The 25,308-nt window shown below is 38.0% G+C and overlaps 1 protein-coding gene across 2 annotated transcripts in view; it reads right to left on the bottom strand.

Annotated features, from left to right (window-relative positions):
* PCSK5 (proprotein convertase subtilisin/kexin type 5) overlaps nt 1–25,308 on the bottom strand; it is a 229,819-nt gene that overhangs the window by 85,325 nt on the left and 119,186 nt on the right. For both annotated transcript variants that reach the window (XM_071448591.1, XM_071448590.1), the window contains exons 9-10: nt 20,980–21,080; nt 13,843–13,946 (exon numbers count right to left, since the gene is read on the bottom strand). In XM_071448591.1, coding sequence (XP_071304692.1) covers nt 13,843–13,946; nt 20,980–21,080 — 205 coding nt within the window. The remainder of the gene's footprint in view (nt 1–13,842; nt 13,947–20,979; nt 21,081–25,308) is intronic.

The raw sequence follows: 25,308 nt of genomic DNA on the forward strand, positions 1-25,308 counted from the left end.
TAGCCTGGTGGTCTACATGGAATTATAAATGTCTTCTAAGAAATGCCTGGAACTGCCTCTGATTTGTATGCAAAAGATATTGAATTGACATTGTTAACCCAGATTAATCAAAGGCACTGCCTGAAAGGTTATGATGACTGCAGAGAGCAAAGTGTAAAATGCCTCCAGACCTTGCACCTACCTACTTATGTGCTCTGCATTATCACTGCTGTGCATTGCTACTGGGCTCAGCCTTTGCTAGGAATCATTACACATGTCAGAGGGGGTATTGGACTGTTTTGTACAAAGGTACTTGTCCTTCACAAATGAAATATGAATATAATATGAATATAATATGATATATGATACAATGTAAGCTGGTAGCTGAGGAGTAGACTGTTGCTTTTATTAAGCTGAAGGGTTGAAAATGTGATCTCCTTGTGTGACCAAGGTGTCCATCAGTAGAGCTATCTTGAATTCTCTCTCCAGTCAAGCAGCAGTACTAATTGATAATTTTTATTTTTGCAAAATCACAGGCCCACACAGAGCCTAACAGGTGCAGGGCATGTTTCAGAGAAAAACTTCCCTCCCACAACATGAAGTAAATACTAAGTTTTAGCTGATCTCTTTAATCTTTCTTAAAGATGTTTTCATCTTAAAGATGAAACAACATTTGTCATGGGTAAAGTCCATTTATTTACCCCTAGTGCAGTTCCTTCATTAGTACACTGCGAAAACAAGGCCTTCTGAGCTGCTGGAGAGATTTCCCCAGCTTTTTCATAATCTCCTTGTTTTTGTCTGAAATTGCTGTTGAAAATTCAGTAACTTTCTCATTTACATACAAAGCAACCCTCAAATCTAAAGTTAGGATGCATATCCCATTTGACTTGACTATGAGAAATATGAATAGCTGGTGTCATAAATCATAACAGAGAATCATGCAGACTTCAGAAAAATTTGGCCCAGACACTAAAAACACAACATTTCCAGTGTAGTTAAACTTGATTCGTTAGGTTGCAGTTTCATTGCCTGTCATCAAGATGTCTCATCAGTAACTTAAACACTAAGCCTTCCTTGCTATTTTACTCATGTGAGAAAAGGCTTGCATAAAATTTTCTCCCTACTATATTTTTGGCATTTTATATATCATGTCCTATGTACTGTGAAAGCAGCATTTGAAATGTAAACATTTTGTATACACATACCAAATGCTAAATCGGGAGAGAAATAGTAATAATTTCAGTGTGACAAATAAGGAATATGCAGCTTCCTCAACTAGATTAATCTGTTTTATATGTCAACTGTAATGATCTGTGTATTTATGCCACAATAGGATCTTGATCCAAAATGAGATTGACAGAATAGGAGACTAAAATGTCCATTAATACTATGGTTTCTTAAATATTGCTTAGCAGGTCTAGAATATGTGAGCCTCTTGAGTTACTCTCAGCCCATAAGTACTTTCAACTGATCTACACCAATCTTTTACATTTGACATTTTAATTGCAAATAGAATGAACTAATTCTATAATGCTTTAACAATTTCATATTGCTTTTCTGTCATTTGCTTAGAATATTGAAATATTTCAACAAGGATAAACAACTGCATAACAAGAATTAGACAAAAAGGGGAGAAATGTCATGATGACACAGCTTAAACGGTTTTGTTTTGTCATGTCCTCTCTAAGACAACACTGATCTTGAATAATAATTCATCTTGTTTCAGCCATATTCCTATTTCATGTCAACTTGGCACCAGTAACCTGTGACAACTGAGTGTGATTTCGTAAACACATAACTGCTTTACAAGCAGTAACACAAGTGTGCAAGAAGATGCTTTTTCATTCTTGCTTTTAAAACCAACTTACTCATGGTTTTCAAATTAAGCAAATTATTTGTATTTCTGTATTTTACAGAGAACAATCCCTCAATTTCTGCATCTAAAACCAAATGAAACAGCAAATGAAGTATTTCCTCCTCAAAGAAGTCCCTGAAATCCAGGCATTTTTATAGACTCAGTATAGATGTGGGAAGACTGAGTTCTTACACCTATCACCACCCTAGAGAAGGTTGTGAAAAACATACAGTTGCCCGATAGATTTGTTTAAAAAGTGGCAGCTACAAAGATGCACAATGAGAATCTGAAGGGCCTCTACAGCCTAGGATCATAGAAGCCCAGAATGATTTGGGTTGCAAGGGACATTTAAAGCTCATCTAGTCTGACCTCTCCACTATGAGCAGGGACACCTTCCACTACACCAGGCTGCTGAAAGCCCTGTCCAATCTGGCCTTGAGGCATTTCCAGGGATAAGGCACCCACAGTGTCTCTGGGCAACCTGTTAACAGTGCCTCACCATTCAAATTATAGAATCACAGAATCACAGAATAATAAGGGGTTGGAAAGGACCATAAAGATCAACTGCTCCCAACACCCTCTGCTATGGGCAAGGAAATTTACCCCTCAAGTTGCTCAAGGCCTTATCCAACCTGGTTTTGAACACTGACAGGGCTGGGCATCCACAGCCTCCCTGGGCAACCTGTTCCAGTGTCTCACCATGCTCACAGTAAAGAATTTTTTCCTAATATCTAATCTAAATTTCCCTTCTTTCAATATTCTCCCATTATACCTTATCCTATCACTACAGATTCTGATGAAGAGTCCCTCTCCAGCTTCCCTGAAGGCCCCCTTCAGATGCTGCAAGGTTGTTCTGAGATTCTACACAACCTTCCTTTCTCCAGGCTGAACAGACTCAACTTTCTCACCCTATCTTCACAGAGAAGATGCTCCAGTCCTTGTATGAATTTATCAGCCCTCCTCTGGACTTGCTCCAACAAGTTCCATGTCCTTCTTATGTTGTGGACTCTATACAGCACTCCAGGCAGAATCTCACCAGAGCAGAATAGAGGGCAGAATGACCTCCTCCGACCTGCTGGCCACACTCCTTTAAATGCAGCCAAGGATTGGATTGGCTTTCTGGGCTGCAAGTCCACACTGCTGGCCTGTGTTGAGTTTTTCATCAACAGTTACTCTCAAATCTTCCACAGGGCTGCTCTCAATCACTTCTCTGCCCAACCTGTGGGTGTGTCTTGCATTGCCACAATTCAGGTGTAAAGACCTTGCACTCTGCTTTGTTGAACTCCATGAGGTTCACACAAACCCACCTCTCAAGCCCTTCAAGGTCCCTCTGGATGGCATCCCTTCTCTCCAGTGTGTTGATTGTACCACACTGCTTCATGTTGTCAGCAAATATGATGAGGGTGCACTTGATTGCACTGTCCATGTCACCAACAAAGATGTTGAACAGTATCTGCCACAGTGCTGACTGTGGAGGGACACTGCTTGTCACTGGTTTCCATGTGGACAATGGACACAATTCTGTGTGTGTGGCCGTTTTTAGCTAGTTTTTCACCCAAGTGGCTTATCCATCAAATCCATGTCTCTTCACTTTGAATACAAGGATGTTCAGTGGTACAATGTCAAACACTTTGCACAAGTCCAGGTAGATGATGTCAGTTGCTCTGCTCTGCCCCTATCCATCCATCCTGTAGGCCTATCACAGAAGGTCAGCAAATTTGTCAGGCATGATCTTCCCCTTGTAAAGCCATGTTGACTGTTACCAAGCACCATGTATAAAAATGTCCTTCATTATGTCCAGTCTAAATCTACCCTTGTTCAAACTAGAACTATTGCCCCATGTCTTGTAACAAAAGACCTTCATAAAAAATTTCTTTCTATCTTTCTTCTAGAAACCTTTTATATATTGAAAGGCCACTACAAGGTCTCAATGGAGCCTTCTCTTCAGGCTGAACAACCCCCATCCCTCCTTGTCTTTTTCCTAGGAGAGGTGCCCAAGGGCTTTGAATATTTTGAATATAGTCAGAAAGGTGTTAACAGAATACTTTAAAAAGTGGTTTTTTTGAGATTCCAGTTATGTCTATGTCTATGTCTGTTTCTGATTTTTGCATTAGTACAAATAATTTCTCCAGTAAAATACTAACCATGGCTTTACCTGATAATAGATTTGACAAAAAAAGAAGAGACTTCTGGATTTTACATTTTTCTTTTTGCCAAAAAGCTCCTATTAATTGATAAAACAAAATACAGACTGCCCAGAAAAGCTAGCAGGATAGCTAGTAGAAACCAAACCTCCAGTAACCAGTCTACCTTTTTGAGTAGCTTGTGTGCAACTCTGACACTGCTATGAGGCTTTCCGGTCATTAAAAAATAGCCTTAGAACATACCATCTTAAAACACTGAGAAATTAAATCCAAGATTCTATTTTCCTTCACATCCTTACTTATTTTATCTATTTCAGGAATTTGAAACTCAAGTGGTTATTAAAGAGACATTGGTTGACATAAGGCACTAGAAGCAAAGTACCCTTTTGGGCTCCCAGAGTCAGGCTCTACTGGTAGTGACAGCACATGCCACCCAAATAGTTCCCACCTCTCATGAGCATAAGCAGCTCCCAGGCAGAAGCCATTTGTCTTGGGATTCACCTGGTCTGTGGTCAGCAGTGAGTATCCATGAGTACCAAGCACAGCCATGCCAACAGTTCCTGATTTACTTCTCAAAGCTTGTTTAGGAATGAGTAAACCAAGTTAATGAAGTCTTCAGAACAGATGGTGTTCACATACAGACTGTGCCCTGCATATGGGCATATCTTACCCAGAGTCAGAGAAAACACCAGTGAGCTTTGCTGAAAACCTCGGCAGAGTGACCAGGGAGACTGGCTTACTTCTCTGCCTTTGAAGCAGCAGAGTTGTGATGGAAACAGAAAACCTGACTACTGCTGACTGGTGATTGGTATGAAAATTCTGCAGCAGGATTCTAAGACTTCTCTGCAGCAGCATTTGGCTGTAAGTCATAAAGCCTTTACTGAAGACATTAATTCACTTGAAATAAGACAGCTTATGTGAATGGAATAAATCTGAAGGTTATATGGGTTTAGAAGGGAGAAAAAAATGTTTGCTGAAATAAAGTTGGCTAAGGAGCATCTGCAGTAATAGAAGCTATAGTTTTTTAACTAGTGGTATTCTTTTTAAACAGAATTTTTTTTTCAATTTTTATTTTTAGTATGAGGATTTTTAGGACTGGAAAACATAGCAGTTTGCAACTTTTTTTAAAGTAAAAATGTCTTTTGTGACTACATTGTGCAACACCTTGCAAAAAAATGTACCCATCTCCTCTATTAGGAGCAAATTCACCCTAGGAGATATATTTAAGATTCCTTGATATCTCAGAGGTGGACAAATACAATGTCATTCTATCAAACAATAAAAACGTCTTTTGGTGGGAGTGTCTGCGCTAGTCTTCATCTCAGAACAGATAATGACAGGTGAGTCAAAGGCACTGTAACTGGAAATCCTGACAGATTGTTAGCAGGAGACACAAAGAGAGCATTTCTGTCCTGTCAGATTATCAGACACATGGCATCCCTCTTGTTCCATTCCACACTGAGGCTCTATGTGTCCTGAAGTACTGGAACTCCAGCAGGATATTTACACTAATTCCTGACTGAGCATTCTGCTCCCTCATATTTCATCAGAAAAAGGATATACAAACATGCAGTAAATCACAGAAAAAGTTCATTGCAAATTGTTTAATGATAATGATGCTGAATAGAATAACTAGATAAATTATTAATTAACTAAGCCAACTTCACAGTATCCCTGTGGAGCTATGTAGTGGATGCTGATCAGTAACCTGAAGTAAAAGGAAGTTAAACAGTAAGCCAGCTACGGCAATAGCTGGCCAGTAATGTCAGAGTGGTGGGTGAGGTTCTTCATCCCCTGACTTAAAAGCAAATCCTCAAAAGCTGATTTTTCTGGAGGGAAAAAAGGATACTGTTATAAATAACTTCAGGCATCTAACTGAGCTGAGTTGTCCTACGTAGACCCTTATCTTTCCCTATTATTACATGAAATTCTACATCCTGAAGGGATACATTAAAATACTACATTGTAGATAGTGTGATCTGTTTCCTAACTGGCCTGAATCCTAGTTCCATTAAAGTGGACACACTCTGATAAAACTACTGCCAGTTTTGTAACTACTGAAAGGCACTATAGCAATGCAACAGCAGTGAAGAAGAGCTTTGGTGTTCATAAAGGCAAGTGCTTGTTGTTTTTTTAAAAAGACAGACCTACCCTGCTCAAAAGATATTCACTATTGCTATGGATGGATACAAGCAGGACAGATATTTGCTTAGAACATTCTTACAAGCATACCACATTGAGAATTAGTACATAAAGAGGTCATGTAACTTCCAAGTTACAACATTCTTTTAAAAATCAGTGTTCAATGTCTGCAGTTAAAATTTTCTGCTTTGGAGAATTGTATCAGTTTATCAGTAATTTTTAAAATTTATTGATCCTGGTTTTTCTTTCTTAATACTGCAAAATAGAAATTTGCATTTCACAGTAAGTGGCAGACTCTTATGGTTATGGGTCCACAGGGGAAGACTTTCAAACCTCCACTTCCTCCCTGTGCCCCAGTTCTTTACAGGGTTTTCATAAATGTCTGAGTTGGGCTTGTTAAAAGGAAACAATGTCAAAGGTTATCACTTTCATGGTGTGCATCCTGTTAAAGCTGTCAGTCCACTTGGCAATGTTTGGAATACTAGAGACCTGCAGAGAAATTGTGTATACCTTTATACCTAAGACAAACAGGCAGGAAGTTATCTCAGTTGTTGAGCTGAGGCACTAATTTAAATTCTTTGTCTGCTAGGCTGATCATGCTTTGGTGACAATTCTGAGTGCAATTATAGTAGAACATTAAAGCCTAATTTTGCCTTTTGCCTGCTGTTACTCCTGCTTTAGAGCCATTTAATGTGCATTTTAGAACATGTGTAAGTTTGACTTACAATATATGACCCCAGGAAAGCAATCAATTTTAAGACAAAATCATGATGGATGTCCATCCATTTTCCATTATGTATCCCAACACAGGCTTGAAGCTTCTGCTTGAACTCTGTTTTTACATTTTTACAGCTTCATTCCTTACTTTTCAGAGGGAACAGAAAACAGTGTTGCAGATCCAAAAAGTAAATGAAAAGCATTGATAATGAAGAATTTGAGGCTGGGAAAAGTAATAATGCCTGCCTGGCTTCTCTGAATGATTCCCTCTCCTACTTTGTACATCCTCATTTCTGGAACTATATTGAGAAATTTCTGACCTTATATGTCTTTCAACTGGAAACAACATTGTCTGTAACCTCGGTTTTGTCAGGAAGAAAAAAAAAATTAATAACTACAATCTAGGCAGCATAATTCAAGATATTTTCCAGCTCCCTTCCCCAAATCCCAAAGAGGTATTTCAGTTCTTACTCAAGGCTAGCAGAACTCAGTTACCTGGCAATTTGCTTGGGTTTAACATACCTGGAAAAATCCTAATGCAATTTTAATACTAAGTTAAATAAAATTTTATTTATAGCCAGAAATTGAACTGCTGTATGCAATAAGTAAACAAGAATCACCTGGAAAGATCACAGTGACCATCCAGTGAAAAGACAGTAATTTTAGACTTGCTGCTAAAACATACATGTTTTTACTCCACCTTTCCTCAGCTATCTTAATTTCCAAATCCAACCTCACATATTTTCTCTAGCTGCAGCAAGGATTTCGTATGAAGCACTTATAAAAGGTTATGATATTGATCTATGACTCATGTGGTATTTAAATGTGGATGAGATTCTTGAGGACATGGATCTTTCCAATCATATATGTTCTATCAGTGCTGGGGGAGACACTTTCAGCCACTGTTAGACAAGCTAGTAATTGTAGCTTTGTTACTTCTATCCTTTCCCGGTGCTAAACTAAATACTGCCCTGACTTCAAACAATTTTCAATCAGGAGCTATGATGCAAAAAGTTCAGATTAATCTAATCAGTTCAGCTAACTGAAGAAGGCTAATGCCTACCTATGTGAGGACAATATCTCTCTCAGACTTTACATCCACCAATCTGTTAAGGACAATCAGGTATATAAAGTTAGATTGCCTTTTTCAAGAATATGTTTGCTGTCAGCCTACTTAGAATCACAGAATCATTTGGGCTAGAAAAAACCCTTATGATCAAGTCCAACCACTAACCTTACACTGCCAAGTCAACTGCTAAACGATGTCCCCAACTGCCAGATCTATACATCTTTTAAACACTTCCTGGGATGGTGATTCCACCACTTGCCTGGGAAGTCTGTTCCAATGCTTGACAACCCTTTCATAGAAGAAATTTTCCCTAATATCCAATCTAAACCCCCCTGTCACAATTCTTCTTGTTCTTGGCTTCTTACATGTGAGAAAAAACAAGAGCTCCCTCAACAGCTTCTCATCAGACTCAATAGCTCTGTTGCCTTTTTCTGGACATGCTCCTGCCCTCAATGTCTTGTTGTGAGGGCTCCAAAGCCTAATACAGGACTTGACGTGCAGCCTCACCACAGCCAAGTACAGGAGAATAGTGAATGCTCCGGTCCTGCTGGCTACACTATTCCTGATCCAAACCAGGATGTCACTGGCCTTCCTGGCCACCTGCGCAACTACTGGTTCATGTTCCAACTCTGCTAATGTTGATCAGCACCCCAGGCTCTTTTATGTCAGGCAGCTTCCCAGGCACTGTTCTCCTGGCCTGAAGTGCTGCACATGGTTATTGTGATCCAAGTGCAGAACCCAGAATGCCACCTTGTTGCATTTCACAAACTGGCCCATTAATCCAGCCTGACCAGATTCCTCTGCAGAGCCTTCCTTCCTCTCCAGCTGATCAGCATTTCCATCCAACTTGGTACCATCTGCAAACTGAATGAGGGTGCACTTGATTTCCTTGTCCAGGTTATTGATAAAGATATTAAACAAAACTGGCCCCAGTACTCAGTCCTGGGGAATACCAGTAGCTGCAGCTGAATTTAACTCAATCCCCACCACTCTCTGGGCTCTCAGTCATTTTTTCATCCAGTGAATTGTACATCCATCTGAACCATGAGCAGCCAGTTTCTCCAGAAGAATACTGTAGGAAACAGTGCCAAAGGTTGCTCGGTACGTGTCACATGATGGCACTTGAGATAATCTGGCCCATGACCTTCCCTGGCACAGAGGTCAGACTGACAGGTCTGTAGAGCCCAGATCCTTTTTCTAGACCCTTCAACTGGGACCTCTCTGGTTAACCAGGACGGCTGGTAAATGACTGAGAGTGGTGAGCTCTTGCAGCAGCTCCCTCAGTGCCTTTGTGTGGATCCCATACAGAACTGACCATATATGATTGTATGTATCCAAGTGGTGTGGCAGGTCACTGACCATTTCCATTTGGATTATGGGGGTTTAATTCTTTTTCCCATTCCCATCTTCCAGTTTGGGTACGCAGAGAACAATGGGTCTTATTATAGGAGAGGTATTAAAAGGTAAAAAGGTATTTACTACTTCATTCGTTTCCTCATCCTTTGTTAGTGTCTTTCCTCTTACAACCAATAAAGGATGGAGACTACCCTTAACTCTCCCTTTGTTTGTAGGAACAATGTATTTATACATTGTATTCATAGAAATACAATGTATTTGTACAATACAATGTATTTTTAGAAACATTTTCTAAATGCCTTTTACTGCAGGAGCCAAATTGTAGTCTAGTTGGGCTTTGGCCCTTCCAGTTTTCTCACTGCATAAACTCATGACATCCTTGTGCTTCTCTTGAGTATCAGCCAGGCTGGTCAACCTTTAATATTTCAAGGACAAAAATCCACTAGTCTAGCTAGCACAGGTAGCAGGTATTCCTCTCTCCTACACAGACCAATGCAACTTCATGTGTTTGGTGTCTTATTGACAACTAAAGAAAGCTGGCATATTACAATAGCTAAACTCAAAGCTTCGTTTCACTTGCTCCACCCACTGTGTGTATGAGCATTAGGGGTGGATAGGAGTTGATATTGGCTGCCAGTACCATGTGAAAATACCAGGAAGTATCTGTAAGAGTAGAAATCTTTTTATAGGTGAACAGCTTTGATTGTTTGACATAACCATTTATGAGTTATGAGCGCGCCGTTTTCCAAAAGTCTTATGCCAGCTTCTGACAATGTATTAAAAATATAATTTAAAATTTATTTACATTTTAAAGTTATTGAAAACATGCAGTACAGTGTTTATGAATAGTTTGTCTTCTCGGAAATGCACATGTTGTAAAGATATCTTCCTCATTTCTGAATTCCTGCCTGGCCTACTGGTTACCACAAGATGAATCTGTCCAGTCTAGGTCCCCTAAATAGAAGTCTATATATACTTATCTCATTCTCACTCCCAGATTAATGCTCATGCTCTGCTCACAACTAATATAATCACCAGTTTTATGAAATATTAAGCAATTATATTAAAAGGCTCAAAAACATTAAGTGACTAATCCTTTTCAGTGGTCACTCTTCAATGGAAACAGCAGATACTTCAGCTAACCTAAAGGGATGTGACATAACTCTGTTTTTACTCTCTGGAAATTGAGGCAATTTGGTTTCTCTAGTAAAAGTATCTCCTCTAGGGAGTAGGAATGCCCCAAAACTGAAAAAACTGGGTAGAATTTAATTTCATTTTATCTTATTTTTCAGTAGAATTTTATTTCAGCATACTGAAGTGTTATTTTCTGTGCTTCAGAGCCAGGAAGAGTGAAGTACATTCTCCAAAAATTTCCCTGCAAATCAGTAGTACTCCCTATGAATGGTCTATTTCTCCAGACAGAATTTCACAGTATGTGGACCTTCACTTGCAGACAAAGAACTGATTATATGATTTGATCATTGTTCTTAAAACTGCAGTGTTGCATTCTCTATCTTTCAACTCAGAGACAAGTCAGCATTAATGCAGTTTCCTTTTTATGAATGCACTTGCATGCTCTGTTGTTGACTAAACAGCTGACAGAACAAGGATTTGCATCCAATCTGCCATAGCAGAAACAGATCAACAGTTTTGATATCTTCACAAAAACAGATGTTCTCACGTATTTTTTCATAAAATCAGCTAATTAACTGCTTTAATTATTAAAAATCCCTCTATTGACAAATTATATGTACAATTGACTAAACAGAGAATAGCCTGAGAATTCAAGTCTTTCTTTTTAGACTACAAAATAACAAGTTCCTGAGAAAAGATGCATGCTGTCTAACAAGAAAACAATAAAAAAAACCCCTACCAAGAAAAAATTCTTGCTCATTCTTGAGTTAATTCTATTGACATGAATTTAATGAGCACTGTTTACTTGCCAGAAAATTAAACAAATAACAAGCACTGCTTTAGCAAATCACTAGCTGTCCTAAGTGTTTTTCATGAATTAATCCTTCTTTGTATAAATGTAAGGAGTAAAAAAAGGAGATCTTGAAACCAGCAATGACATCTGTGAGCTCTTTCTGTGTGTTCTGCAATGGCAAAACACTGCCAGGGACTATGGCAAGGGAGAGGGTTGCCATGCAGACCAGCAAAACAGCCCTCTGAAATGGCATGCTGACCCACTTTCAACTACCAGCTCTTGCTGACCCTTTGTTGAGTGAAAGGTTTTTTCAGGTTTTTGCTGTTTTCCAACCTTTCAGTTCTTATTTTTAAAGTGGCAGACCTGTTTTTCTCTTTATTCTTGTTTTCCTCTTTCTCCACCAGTATGCACTGAAGAAAGGTAGATTGTTTCTTGTGACTGTCTGCTGTAGATAATTTAAAAAAACTTTCAACCCCTCTTAAGAACATGCTGTGGAAGAACCATGGATCTTGTTATCAACAAGATTATGATACAATTCCTTAAGGAACTCAGTCTGATCAGAGTAGTTCATCTATGAAAAACCATACTTTAATTGTTACTCTTGGCGATAGTGAAGGATAATAGTGTAATATTATACTAAATATTGCCACGTGCAATAAAAAAAACTCTTTCAGTCTTGCCAGCAGTGGTGTGCAAATCCCCTTTTGAATTCAGGTTCAGATGTTGTGATTTAAACTAAATCTTTTGCTTCTCCTTCTTCCAAAACCAACAGGAGTTTAAAAAGAGATGTATTTTTATTGGAACCATGTCTTCAATCTAAGTTGCCAAAATAATTTAGCTAAAACTAATGCTTTTATTTGGGTTAAGGTTGATTTCTGAGCTGTGCAGAGGTCAAGCATTTAGCTCATCTTCCTCTTTTTCAATTTCACCATAGAGTCTACAGCAGAGTTCAGCCAGTTCAAGTTGTTTTTCCTGAATCCAAGTTACCAAGTTGAGCTTATCTATGTTTGTGACTTTCCACAAGTGGAGACAAAACCTTTTTTCATCCCTTTTCCTTCCTATATATGTATTACAGTGCATAGAAAAATGGTTCCAAGGATTCAGAACAAGCAGTGGTTCAACAGTGATTCAACAGTGCAAGTCCTGCTGCCAGTGCTGCTGCTGGTGTGACCTTAGTGTGACCTGTCTTTTGATAATGAGTGACAGCTGCTGTGAAATGACTCACAGGGTGTTTGCCTCTCTTGGGCAACAAGTGGAAAAACATTAAAAATATAGAATTTTGGAAGCAAGGTATGAAAAAAATTAGCTCTGTTTTATGTTACTTGAAAAGTAGTCTTTGGCCCTCATATAGCTTCAATAAACTGATGATAGTGTAACCATCTCCTGATAAAACTTCTAAATCCTGGGAGATGTTTTGCAATTAAAAATACTGTAATGTTATTGCAATTAAGGAAGTATCTATTTATGTTTTTTGTGTGGCATACAATTGTAAATGGGATAAAACCAGGCCCTTGAACATCAGAACCTTCACATGATTAGGAGGCCTGATCAAATATCTATTTCTAAACACATTCTCTGTAGTTAGAGACTGGTTTGGATCAAAAAATAAAAAGGGGGTTTTTTTTGTTTGGTTTCTATGCCATTGCAACAATGGCATAGGTCAGAATTATATATTAAAGATGTTCTACAGTAGCAGTGCCTTGATCCAAAATAGATTAAATATCGGCTTCAGTTTTAAAGTGAAACCAGGGCAAAGATTTGATAACTCTTGTATATTACATTTTTCTCTCAGGAGATCCAAGCACAAACAGATCAACTCTCATCTTATAAGAGGTATGTCAGTACTGGGTGGAATTCTTATGAAAAGAGAACGAGAAATAAGCCATTCCAGGGTTTTGTTTAGGATGCAATACAAAGTGAAAGCAGAAAGGATGTAGTGAATGGGAATCAGAAGAGAAACTGTGCTGAAATAAAATGTACAGATTCAACGTTCCATTTTAACCCATCCTGAAAGTATATATCCTATTTAAGGGCACAAGTGTTTACTTCTGCTTGCATTACAAAAGTGAAAAAATGTTTTAGGATGAGGCTTTTATCAAATTTTAGAGACAGCACAAAATTTTAGAAATCTACCTGACAGGTCACTGAAAAATGATTACATGTCCCAGGAATAGTCATGACAGCTCAAAATTCAATTTTATCCAAAATCCAACAGAATTCTCACATATAAATAATGTAGGATTTATCATATAAAAATAAAATTTGAAAATACTGTTTCATAATTCTAAATTGAAACTGACAATAATTCTGAGTGAGAACATGGCTGGAACCCAGAACTGCTACATTTTCAACTCTATACTACTTTATCAGAATACTAGATATAAAAAGAAAAATTCAACACCAAAAATTTGCTTAGTTTTCTGGCAGCAGTGTATATGATATGGAACTGAAAGGAACTAAGAAGATCGGGCCAATGCATTTCGTACCCAACAGTTTTGTGCATTAGTCATTCTAAAAGGTTTTCCTTGTATGAGAGAAGATAGGCCCCTTCAGATCAAGGCTGAAAGGTCTCCAAATTATGCACAGCATAGTGTCAAACAAAATTATCAAATATTAGATTCTTGTGATAGCAAAGAAGAAAGAAAGCTCTCACCCTTATAACCAGCTGCATTGGTTTTCCAGTCATTAGCATTCAGATGTCCTGCACGTGAAGTCCTGACAATAATGTGCTGTACGTCTCTCCAGGTCAGAAATGGACTATGAAATAGGGATAAAACAAAGTCACAGATCAGACATTTTACCAGGATGTAGGGATACAAGGTCATGTAATCCAAAAAGTATCCAAAGCAAAACAACTTTCATTTATCATCTCTACTTTCCTTTGCTCCATTCAAAATACATGTTCCAATTTTACAGAAAAACTGTATGATATTATTTATACAACTGGGAGGTTTGCCATAAACAGACTGTAAATATATATGATAATATTCTGTTATATGAAACTTAAGGGAAGATGAATGAGTACATTTCATACAGAGGCAATTTTTATGACCATCAACTACTGTATCCTAATGAGTGCAAAGGAGAAGAAATCAAACTTTTGGCTTGCTGAAAATCGTTACTAAATCTCACTAACTGCTGCTCAAACTGGAAATTCCTCTAGACTTTCAGTTCCTATTGAAGCTATTCCAGGTGCCTCTGTTGTTATTAATTTGTCTACTATCCCGGTCTTGGAATTCACTGAGAGTCTATGAGTATTTTTCAAGAATTCCAAACAGTTGGATGGCTGGTGAGTTGCAAAGCAAGGGCCTGATTACACAGATAAGTATTCCTTTAAGGGATTCCTAATAACTGGTCCACCTGAAAGGTGAAAAAGATGCCATTTCTATCCTCACTGTGACATTAATACACATTTATCTTCTAGGACTAGGGCAAATCTTCAGGGACTGCAGTTTTCCTGTTTCCTCTATATCTACAACAGGGAGAATTTATTTTCTTAGAAGGCGATCTAAAGGTGCCAACATTCAGCTATCTTTTCTTTCTCCTTCCAATTTTTCAGCTTTTCTATTACCTGCAAGAAGATGAATAGTATTCTCTTTAAAAATGCAGTGTAGTAGAGGGAATGATAAACTGAGCCATTAAACAATGAAGAGGAAAAAAGCATTGTGGCACAGAACACCAGGCACTAAGTAGCATTCTCAGAGCATCATTATCTGTCCCTATTGCACACACTGCCACAATTCCCCTCAGCTGAAAAGAGACCAGAACGAAATTTATAAGACCCAAAACTGGCTGCCTACACTGCCCAGGACTATGCAGTCATTCAAAATCAGGGAAACCTTGGTTCTTAAACCAGATTCTTAACATATTTAACATATTTAAATATTCTGTTGTATTTAACGAGAACAGATGCCTTCTCTCCCTGAGCATTTTTTAAAAACAGTACTATGCCTATAGGTAGGTCTTTTATTTATGGTGCAGTTTCTCACAGGCTTCTGGAGTAGAATGACAGTAATTGTTTATCCAGTTGGGCTAGTAAAAATTACTGACATAAAGATTAAAAAAAGTCATGGCAAAAGTAAGGCACATTAAGGGTTTGTACCCTTAATGCTTCTACATGTCCTGTACAACATCATTTTAATCAGGTTCTAGCTCTATTTCACAACATTCAGTTTATATTCATGCCACATATCCACAATTTCCGCAATGCATCCTGATCTCCTCATGAGGCAGCACTGAAAGGCTTTGCCATAGAATCTGCAGCCACAGAATCACACAATGGTTTGGGCTGGAAGGGACCTTTAAAGGGCATTTAGCCCAAGCACCCAGCAATCAGCAGGGACATGTTCAACTAGACCAGGTTGCTCAGAACCCTGTCCGAACTCACTTTGAATGTTTCCAGGCATGGGACCACTTCTGTGGCAATGTGTTTCAATGTTTTACCACTCTTATTGTAAAGGGGAAAAAAAAATCAATCTTTTGCATTATCTTTATATTGGTTTTTAGGATAAAATCCAGACAAGCTGTGATAGGGCATGATGTATTCCTTTGGATGAACAGTGGGGTAGGCAGCTATACATCCACCAGCAATGGTGTTCTAGTGTACCTGTGTCAAATCTGCAGTGCACACAGAGATAAAAAATCTTAAGTGCCAAAAACCTAACAAACAATGGCCTGATATGCAAGCTGATAATGATGAAATTGGGAGGAGAAAACCCCTGAGAGAAAGGCATCTGAATTACATATTTTATTGTGTCATCTCCAAAGGAACAATAAAATAAGACTGTCCAAAAGACAATGCTCACCGTCTGCTTAATAACAACATGGAAAGAACAGCAACGAAACCTTAGGTTAATAGCCACCCTTAGAATCAGCTTGACTGTGAAGATGGAGAAGGCTAACATTGTCTTAGGTTAATAAAGGAAGCTATGGTTAGTATTAGCTATTGTACACAGGCCATTGATTTGACCTGTCTTCCATTTTTCAAAAGACTCACTACAGGGACACTGCAATTCAGTCAAACTGCTCCTCTTCCACCTTCCTCCTTTTACTCCCACAAGGAACTGACAGGAAAAAGCAGCTGGGATCCCTACTCTCAAGGTGAACAGCCAGAAGCACCTCAAGAGTAACTTGAGAGACTAGCCTATAAAAGCTGATGCTGGAAAACACTTGGAGAGCCAAGAAACTGCAGGGGATAGAGCTTAAAAGTCTCAACTGATAAAATGCCAACTGAGATTTCTGAAAAGCTTATACAAATTAAAGGCATTGTGCTGGCACCAGAACAATAGCTATCTACTAGTTTTACTTCTAGCTGTTGCTCCAAAGCACAGACACAGAAAAACTCAATGAAGAAGTTAAAAATCATCACAATCAAACATCACTTGTTTTTAACCTTGTTTGAGTTTAAGAAATGTCTGAATTGAATTTTCTTAAAACCTTTTAAATGCAAGTTAAATGGAAACTTTCAGCCTAAATGGCTATTCTTTGGCAAATTTTTATGTAACTGAACACAGGAACAGGAACTAAAGTACACCCAAATCAACGTCAATATAGTAACTGAAATTCCATAAGTGGCATAGGTGGTTAAACCTCAAGATCTAAAGTAAGCATTTATTAATGGTAATGTTTTTCAAATACTTCAATATTATGAGCAAACTACTCAAAAAATGCAAAGATTCAGAAGGAGATTTTTAACTCACACACTAGCATTGCCTTCCATAACAGGCAGTCAATCAATGGAGCAAAGAGCTAGCTAAAACACTTAAATGATAACCTCTCCTCCTGCACTCGAATTCTAACCATAGAGGACGCTTGACAGCACTTCCTCAATTTACCTCAGCTGTCTCATCACTTTTAACCTCTGACTATATTTATGACAAAGCCCTCATAACTTTGATAACACAGAAATATGTTCTCTGTATCCAAAGTTTTACCTTGCTAGATGGTACACTGCTTTTCTCCTTTCTGTAAGAAAATCAATCAATCTGGGAAGTATGCAAATATCTGTTCAGTTGCCAGAAATCCAAAGTATCTAACTCTGACACTGCTGATCCCTTACAATGTGAACTCCATTTTCCTTTTATCTCAGTGATCACACTTGGTGGTACTGTCTTCTAGAGGAATGTGGTACATTATCACTTCTCTGTCTAGTATCCGAATTCACTAACATTCTTTTTTTCTTCCCAGCACTACATTGTTCTAGCCTTGGTTCATGCAAAAATGGCAAATGCAGGAATGACATTGATCTTTTGGAGCAAGTCCAGAAGAGGGCCCTGAAAATTATTAGAGGGATGAAGCACCTCTCCTTTGAGGAGAAGATACATTCTTTCAGATAGTGGGTTTAGATTACATGTTTGCTGGCAGGCATGCTGCCACAGCATGCCTAGAGAAGTGGAGGGTGCCCCTCCACTTGGAAGCATTCCAAGGCCAGGCTGGATGGGGCTCTGAGCAACCCAGTCTAGTGAAAAGTGTTTCTGCTGATGGCAGGAGCTTGGAATGAGATGATCCTTAAGGTCCCTTCCAAATGAAATAATTCTAAGATTCCATATCACTCAAGTGAAGAGAATCATGGAGGAAAACAGACTCTCTCCAAGGCTATATGACTGAGTATACCACACAGTAGAAAGGTAGCAGACTAATACTTCCATTTCAGTTGCTGCTTCTTACTAATGTTTATTGTACACCACATGCTGGAAAATATGCATTGGCTTACAGACAGGAACACACAGTTCAATTGGGGATGTAAATGTATTCTTCTGTCAGCAACATAAGGGTTTTTATTTAAATTTAGCTTCTTAAAAGGAACATGGCACAATGGTCTCTGGAACAAATACAGGGCCATTGTCTCTCCTGACCCTGATTTCCTCAAATCCCAAATCCAACCTGTTTATCAATGAGAAAGGTATCTCTGCTACCAACAACAGATGGTACTATGCAATGAAAATATTTTATTTTTAGTAAGAAAATTGCTGTCTCTGTGCACTAAATTGATTATACTTATTTTCTCATTTACAATTAAAAGAATTTGACATTATGTAATGATTAAGTGCAACACACACGCATTTATTCACAGGATCTGATCAAGGTACTAGATATACTAGGAAACGTCTACTGGGTACATGTGAAAAGCAATTTACCCCTAAATACCATAAGAAAACTGCAGAACATGAAAATTAAGATATGTCTGTGTGATAGTTGTTGTGAATTTGCAACCATGCACTGCAACCTCAGGGATTCCAAACAAGCAGTCCGAAACTCAGTTACAATTATTTGATACCTGAGGAAAAATATGCCACTTTGATACTCAAATACTAAATAAAAATAATAAAAATGTGATCACATTATGCATAACAACATCCTCAAATAATTTGTTACCAGGATTTCAGAAGTGATCCCTGTTGGAAGAAATGGCTAAGTGGAGGGTTCAAATCAGTAGGCAGGTAACAGAACCTCCATGAGCGATTTGCCAATCCTACCATAGGGGCTTGTCAAAGAAAGTGTGAGCAAGACATATGTCTTGCTTTTTCTTTGTTTGGTTGAACGTACCTTTGTGTGTGAGCTGAAGCAACCTCTTGGCTGTTCTAACTTACACCCAGGACATATTAGTGCTCTGCTCAACTCGTGATGACTCCCAGGAACAGAACTCACCCACTGGGCGAGTTCTATGACTTCCACAGACTCAAAACCCACCCATGGTATAAACTGCCGTGTTTTCCAGCACAAAGTGGAATGAAATGATACCTTATTACAAACATAGTCAGAGAAGTATTTAGGACTAAGTGCTCCAATTTTTAAGCAGCTTGCTGTACAAAGAATGTAGTTAACCTTGCACAACGCTTTTCCAACTTGTCTTTTAAAATATCCCACATAAACATTGCCATTAGCATAGCCATAACATGAGAACTGTTTTTCTCCCTAGTTTCTTTCTGCTTTTTAACTACTTTTTTTTTCTGTTTTATTTAGTGGCTGTGGTTAGCAGCAGTGGCAGATTTTAAGTACACATACGAGAGAAAAGTTAATGAATGAAACTCAAATGAATAAAACCCATATTTATGGTATTATTAATATAATTCCTTAGAATCTACTAAAATACAAAGGCTAAGATCTAGAAACAGAACCTTCCATTTAATGAAATGGAACAGATTCTAAAAGGAGGCAAAGTCAACACATTTTCACTCTGAAACCCTTTTTAGTACCATGCAATGGAGTACTACAAATACAAAAGAGTTACTAGGATATTTAGTCACTGGCACATTTTGTCTCCATCACCACACATAAAGCTTTACCACAGTTTTGTCTTTATGTCTATTATAGCTACTATTAGTTTTGGAAAAAAATGCTAGTCCATATACACTAATATGGATTTCCCCCTGGTAGAGTCACTGAAGGTCACAGGGAAAAAAAAGGTAAGCTTCTCAGTCTGTCTTAAAATGTCACAACCTGCTTTGTTGCAGGTCTTGTAAAATATAACTTTTCTGAATCTTTCAACTACAACAAAACAGAATTAATCAATTACCAATTTCAGTTCATTAAGCGAGAATAGTGAGAAAAACTTACAGCAAGTTGGAATGTACACAGAGTCTTATCTGCATTTGCAGATTGTTTGAAATGACCTTAAGGATTTTAAAACTGGGGTTAAGAGGAGATTTAAAAGTTAAAAACTTCCCACAATAACACTATATTAACTTCTCTAAATACCTTTGTCTCTGATAACTGTGTTAAGAACACACAATTATAATGCCACACATGCTGCACTACTTAAGATTATGTCAGGTCTTCATTTACAAACTCTTATGCTTATAACTCAATGACAAAAAGTATTCTATGCCAAATATTGGGTCAAGCTGTCTTCAAAGAAAGCAACATGAAAGATGAAAACATAATTCTAGTGTTACAAACTACACACAATTTGAATCTACTATTGTGCGCAAATTTCTTACTTCCTTCAAAGAAAATGGCTGACCCCACAGGAAACTAGTTTTCTTCAGAATTTAATAGAATCAGTCTCCTAGAACTTAAAAAGATTGAGCAGGATTTGGGGTGAAGCATTCCATCTTAGACTGGCAGGTTTTATCCAACAGAGTACAAAGTAATGCAAAAGGTTCTAACATACAGATTTACCTGAAGATCACCCACATTTCTGCTGTTCCATGTAGCACATTGTGGATACATATTAGGCATAAAGAGCCAAATCATGCAACTGAGAAAATGCTTTTAAGACTGGAAAGTTTTTGAGCTAAAGATACAAGGACTATGGAGCTACACTATTAATGATTTTTAGAGCTGACAAACTTGATCTGTGTTAAAAAACAGACTTGTGTCAGCATGCAGAAATTGCAATTTTATTTTTCATACTACATTTACTTATGTTCAGGTTAACCAAACACCTCCCAAACCTCTTTCAGTGTTCAAGAAGAGACATTGCTAAGAAGAGCCTGGTGAATGGAGGAGATGACCTACAGTACCCTGCAGGGTACAGTAGACCTAGGCAGCCTTCTGAGTGAACTGTAAGACATTGAGAGGATGCTATACATAATTTAATGGAAACCACCTGTGCCCAACAGTGTTACATGTTACTTCAACACTGAGTACTCTGTCAGTATCTGCACAGTGTCAGCTTTCCTTCATGTGGAGTAAGCATGGAGATCTTTCCTCCCCTTAGGAGGTCACAGTGTATTGGGACAAGAAAGGTTCCAAAGCACTGTGTGAAGTCTGCATAAAGATGCCGGATGAACGAGGAATATCTTCCTGTATGCTTAATTTCTGTTTCAGAATATATCTCAGATCTTACTTTGCTTCCAGTGCCAGGGCAATGATGCCTGCAGCCATAGGTGCAGAGGCTGAGGTTCCAGTATGGCTATCTGTGCAACGCTGCCTCAGGTCTGTAGTGATCTGGAAGAAATTGAATGTGTGAAATTAGAACACAACTTCAGAAATCAAAGCATGTTTCAAATATTGGGTGCGTATATACTTGAATGAGTCACATGTATGTGAAGGGTATTTTGTTCTTTAATTGCAAGCAAAGATCCATGATGTTAGATGTTCTGAACTTGAAGTCACTCGTGAATTTAGACAGTATTCTCTATATTGCTCCATGGCATGATCAACAAAGACACTTTTAAACCAGAAAAACATGCAGAGGGGTTTGAAACTGCACAACTGCAATTCTGTCCTTCTATATGGATTTACAGAGGACTTTCCCTCCAAGAATCTCAAAGTGCTTTACAAACAGGAAAGAACTAAATCTTATATACAGCCTGCTTATGCACATTTTAGAGACTAGAGGTATGGAGGGTTTTATTAGGTTGTCTGAAGTCACACTGGAATTATGTGACACAAGAGAATTCAGTTTTGCTCATGCTAAAATGTTTTATCTTTCATTTACTCCTTATGCAATAAATCACATTAAATTAAGCAGTAATTCATTGGAAAATCCTGATGTGATCACAAATTTGGCCCAGTCATCACCAGCCTATTAGATGTTTTCAGTTTTAAATTGTTATATCTTATGTATAGATACTTACATGCTGCACATATGTAATTTTGTATGTAATCTAAGTGGATGTACAAACTGTAATGTGCAATACCAACTACACATACAGCCTTCTACTGAGTGTTAGGATGTTTCTATCCAATAATGATTTTAGACAGATGATTTTTGTAAGAATGTAAAACACACACAAAAGTGTGTTTATTCTAAACCTTGTTTCTTTCAAGGCAATGTCAGTCTAAAGTGATTCTACTCTGTGCTTGTCTTCCTGAAGAAGTGGTTCTTTGCAGGAGCAATGCAGCAGAGATAGGATGTCACTTCTACCTAGCAGAAGCTCAGGCAAAACCCATGCAGACTGGAGAACAATTGTTTGAAAACAGCAGTGTACAGCAGGGAAACCTCCATGAAGGTGCATAACCTGTGATGTCCAAACTTAATCTGAGAATTTCAGTCACTGCCTCCTCTGAGGGGCAGAGAAGTTGCTTACATAACATTTTATCTAAGAACATGGAATTATTGTGTTCTAATTCACCAGTATTGTACTTAATTTCCAACACAGATTTGCACAAAGATGGGAGAAGGAGAAGATCAGATGATCAAAAAAATCACAAAAAAGCACAGAGCACAGCTTTGAAACCTCAAGATACATGAAATGTGATCTAAAAAACCAGCTGCATCTCATCTGGGCAGAATATAAGCAAATGTGTGCAGGAAGGAGGAAGGATAGGTTTCACGCTTGATGTTAGCTATATTCAGTATATTACATGATTTGTATAAGGCTGATGAAAATTCACACAACATGAAAGCATATGCAAGTTAACACAGAAGATTTTTAACAGAAAAGGAGCTAACAGCACCAAAAGATGTTGAAAACCATTAGGGAGCAAGTGAAACAATATGGAAGCTTCTAAAAATTGAAAAAGACACGTGAAAGCATTTATAATGTTGGATCCTTAAACAAATAAACTTACCAGGGGCAGGGTTTCTTGATTAATGAAGTCTAAACAGAACTTTTTGCCCCCTTTTATATAATATTCTTCATTAGTGCACACCTTGTTAAATAATTTCTTCTATCTGTCATTGGCTAGAAGTTGAAACCCCATAAATAAAATGTTCATGTAATTTCCATCTCTCTTGCCCTCTCACCTCTTGACTGTCTATTCATTTAGATGATGAAAATTATCGGTGTTGGGAAAAGCATGGAAATTGCATAAGTGTTATGACAATGAACTGTGACAAAGAGAGGAAACTGCAGCAGGAACAGCCCTGACACTGCATTGCCTATATGTGCAAATTCAAGTAGGGATTTTCCAGGTGGAATTAAGAAGTCTGAATACTAGATGATGACATGCACCCAGAGATATATAAGATGCAGATGTCCCATTTGGAAAATACTGGTCAGAGCTGTGGCAAGGACCAGAAGGAAGGCCAGGAAACAGAGAGAGTGAAAAGGGATTAATACATGCTCATGTCTTTTATATCCTGGTACTTTATGCCCTGCATAAAAGTGGCACTGCAAAGAGCACGAACGGCAACAAAACATCCAGGAGTTCGGGCAGAAAAAAAAGTGCTATCACAGGAGTTTTTCCCTACGGGATAGCTTCTGCCAATACAGTGAAACTCACCTGAATTGTGCTATCCTTGTTTCTCATCCTCTGGAAGACCATCCTTCCAGACAAATTTTACTGTCCTGTCACTACAGATATCAAGCACAAGCCGGGACGTCTCCTTAATTGGCAACATTGTCCCTCTTCTTCTAAATGGATACTATGGTAGCAATTTGAACCCTTGTCTTGCTTTCAGCAGACATTTCAGCTGAAAATGTGTTGAGAAAGCTTTGTATGTGTGAATGCCATTTGAGCTAATTCAAAGGAAAGCTCTTGACAGGAGCCAAGATGTTTAGGTAAAGATTACCTCCAAGATCCAAGGCGTGTTTTTCAGCACTATGGATTCACTGTCAGAGAGCTGTTGCAATTACCCCAAGAAAAAAGAGGCATGATCACCAAAAGGTGAGAAAATTTCAAGAAGAAAAATGATGTCCAAATTCCTGAGCAACATAAAAACATCGTCAATCACAATAAAAGGATGTAGTGTTTGATAGCACCATGAAGCTGCCATTAGTGTATATTAGCAGTCATTCTGATTGTTAAGGTGGGGAGAAGGAGAAATTTTTAAATCTTTTGTTGAGTATAACACAGCTGTTGATCTGCGAAAATGCTGATTCAACTTCCCAAGAAAAGTCCATGTAGTATTTCTAGAGCTAAGAGTTACAACAACTTCTAAATAAGTTGAATCAATGATAAGACAATGATAAAGTTTCTGGTATTTGCCTAGTTTAATCAACATGAAATTAGCCACAGATACCTTGATGAAAAGCAAAGAGAAATAATAAAAATCATTGCAATGCACTGTAATACCTCCCACAGGCATTGGTGCAAAGTTTTCAGAAAAACCAGGCATTTATTAAAGGAAAAAATCTAGACACACTGTAACAGTTTCATAGAAGCAACTTGCTTTCTGAAGGAGATGCCAATTTTGTACAGTTATTATTAAGGCTGAATCATCAATCTTCTCATAGTTTTACCAACTGGGAAATTAATGAATAAAGTAAAAAATGGGATTTCTCTTAGCAGAGAACAAGCTCACATACCCTCTCTCAAGCCTCTGCAAAGCGATTGAATAATTTTTTACCTTCTGCTACAGTTCTTCAAGACACCTTGATTTCTGTGAATGTGTCCCTAGAAGTGAAAAGATTTTAACAAAAATCTATTCTACATTCTACACAGCCTATGCGTCTGTATGTACCCTGAAGAGAAGATGTCACACTGTGTCCTGTGATTATCTGGTGCATATCTTGATAACCTGACTGAGTTTCTGAAGAAGAGCAGGCTTTTGTGTTTTAAGAACTGGCAGGAGACAGGATGGGCTTTCTTTTGTTGTTTCAGTTTTAAGTTCTGCTGAGAGTAGAAGTTTATCAACAAGAAGAGACAGAACATCAGCAGATGAATTACTATTTATCAAAAAACAACAAAACAGGTGAAACATGAAGTAGATACATTGTTTACAGGAGATAAATAATTTAATAGGCTTATAAATCATATCTATGAGGAACTTTCTGATATCATAATCTTAGTGTGTTATGAAACCATTTGAAAAACAAATTCAAAGGAAATTCATTTGCGCAATATGTTTGATAAGAACCATATAGATAACTCTATTACATGGTGCTTAACCTGTCCTAGCCACATGGTCTGGCAGGGGGAAGCTATCTTTAAGCATTGTCCTATGGCATTCAAAGTAGCAAAGAGAATAATATGAAAAAATACCTTGATAACTGCATATGATTAGTGAATACTTCTGTACTCACTGAGTATGAGAGGTAACATCTCTAAAGAACTATAATTTTATAGTCTTTACCTACTGTCCATTTGTCTCTTATGCCTGTAACTATGCCAGCACTTTGCAGCTGCATTTGAAAACACCTAAAAGTAATTCTAGTCCTTTTCCATAAGAGTCTATGTAAAAGGCATACATCTATTGGCATCTTTGGAACATTTGCATGCTTTTAATATATCCAGAGGGTGGAAACTTGGTTCATAAGAGGCTAACTATCACTGCAATAAAACTCAG

This window comes from Agelaius tricolor, unplaced genomic scaffold (genome assembly GCF_023055355.1).
Source record: "Agelaius tricolor isolate 1412-34295 unplaced genomic scaffold, bAgeTri1.0.p SCAF_27, whole genome shotgun sequence".
Taxonomy (NCBI): domain Eukaryota; kingdom Metazoa; phylum Chordata; class Aves; order Passeriformes; family Icteridae; genus Agelaius; species Agelaius tricolor.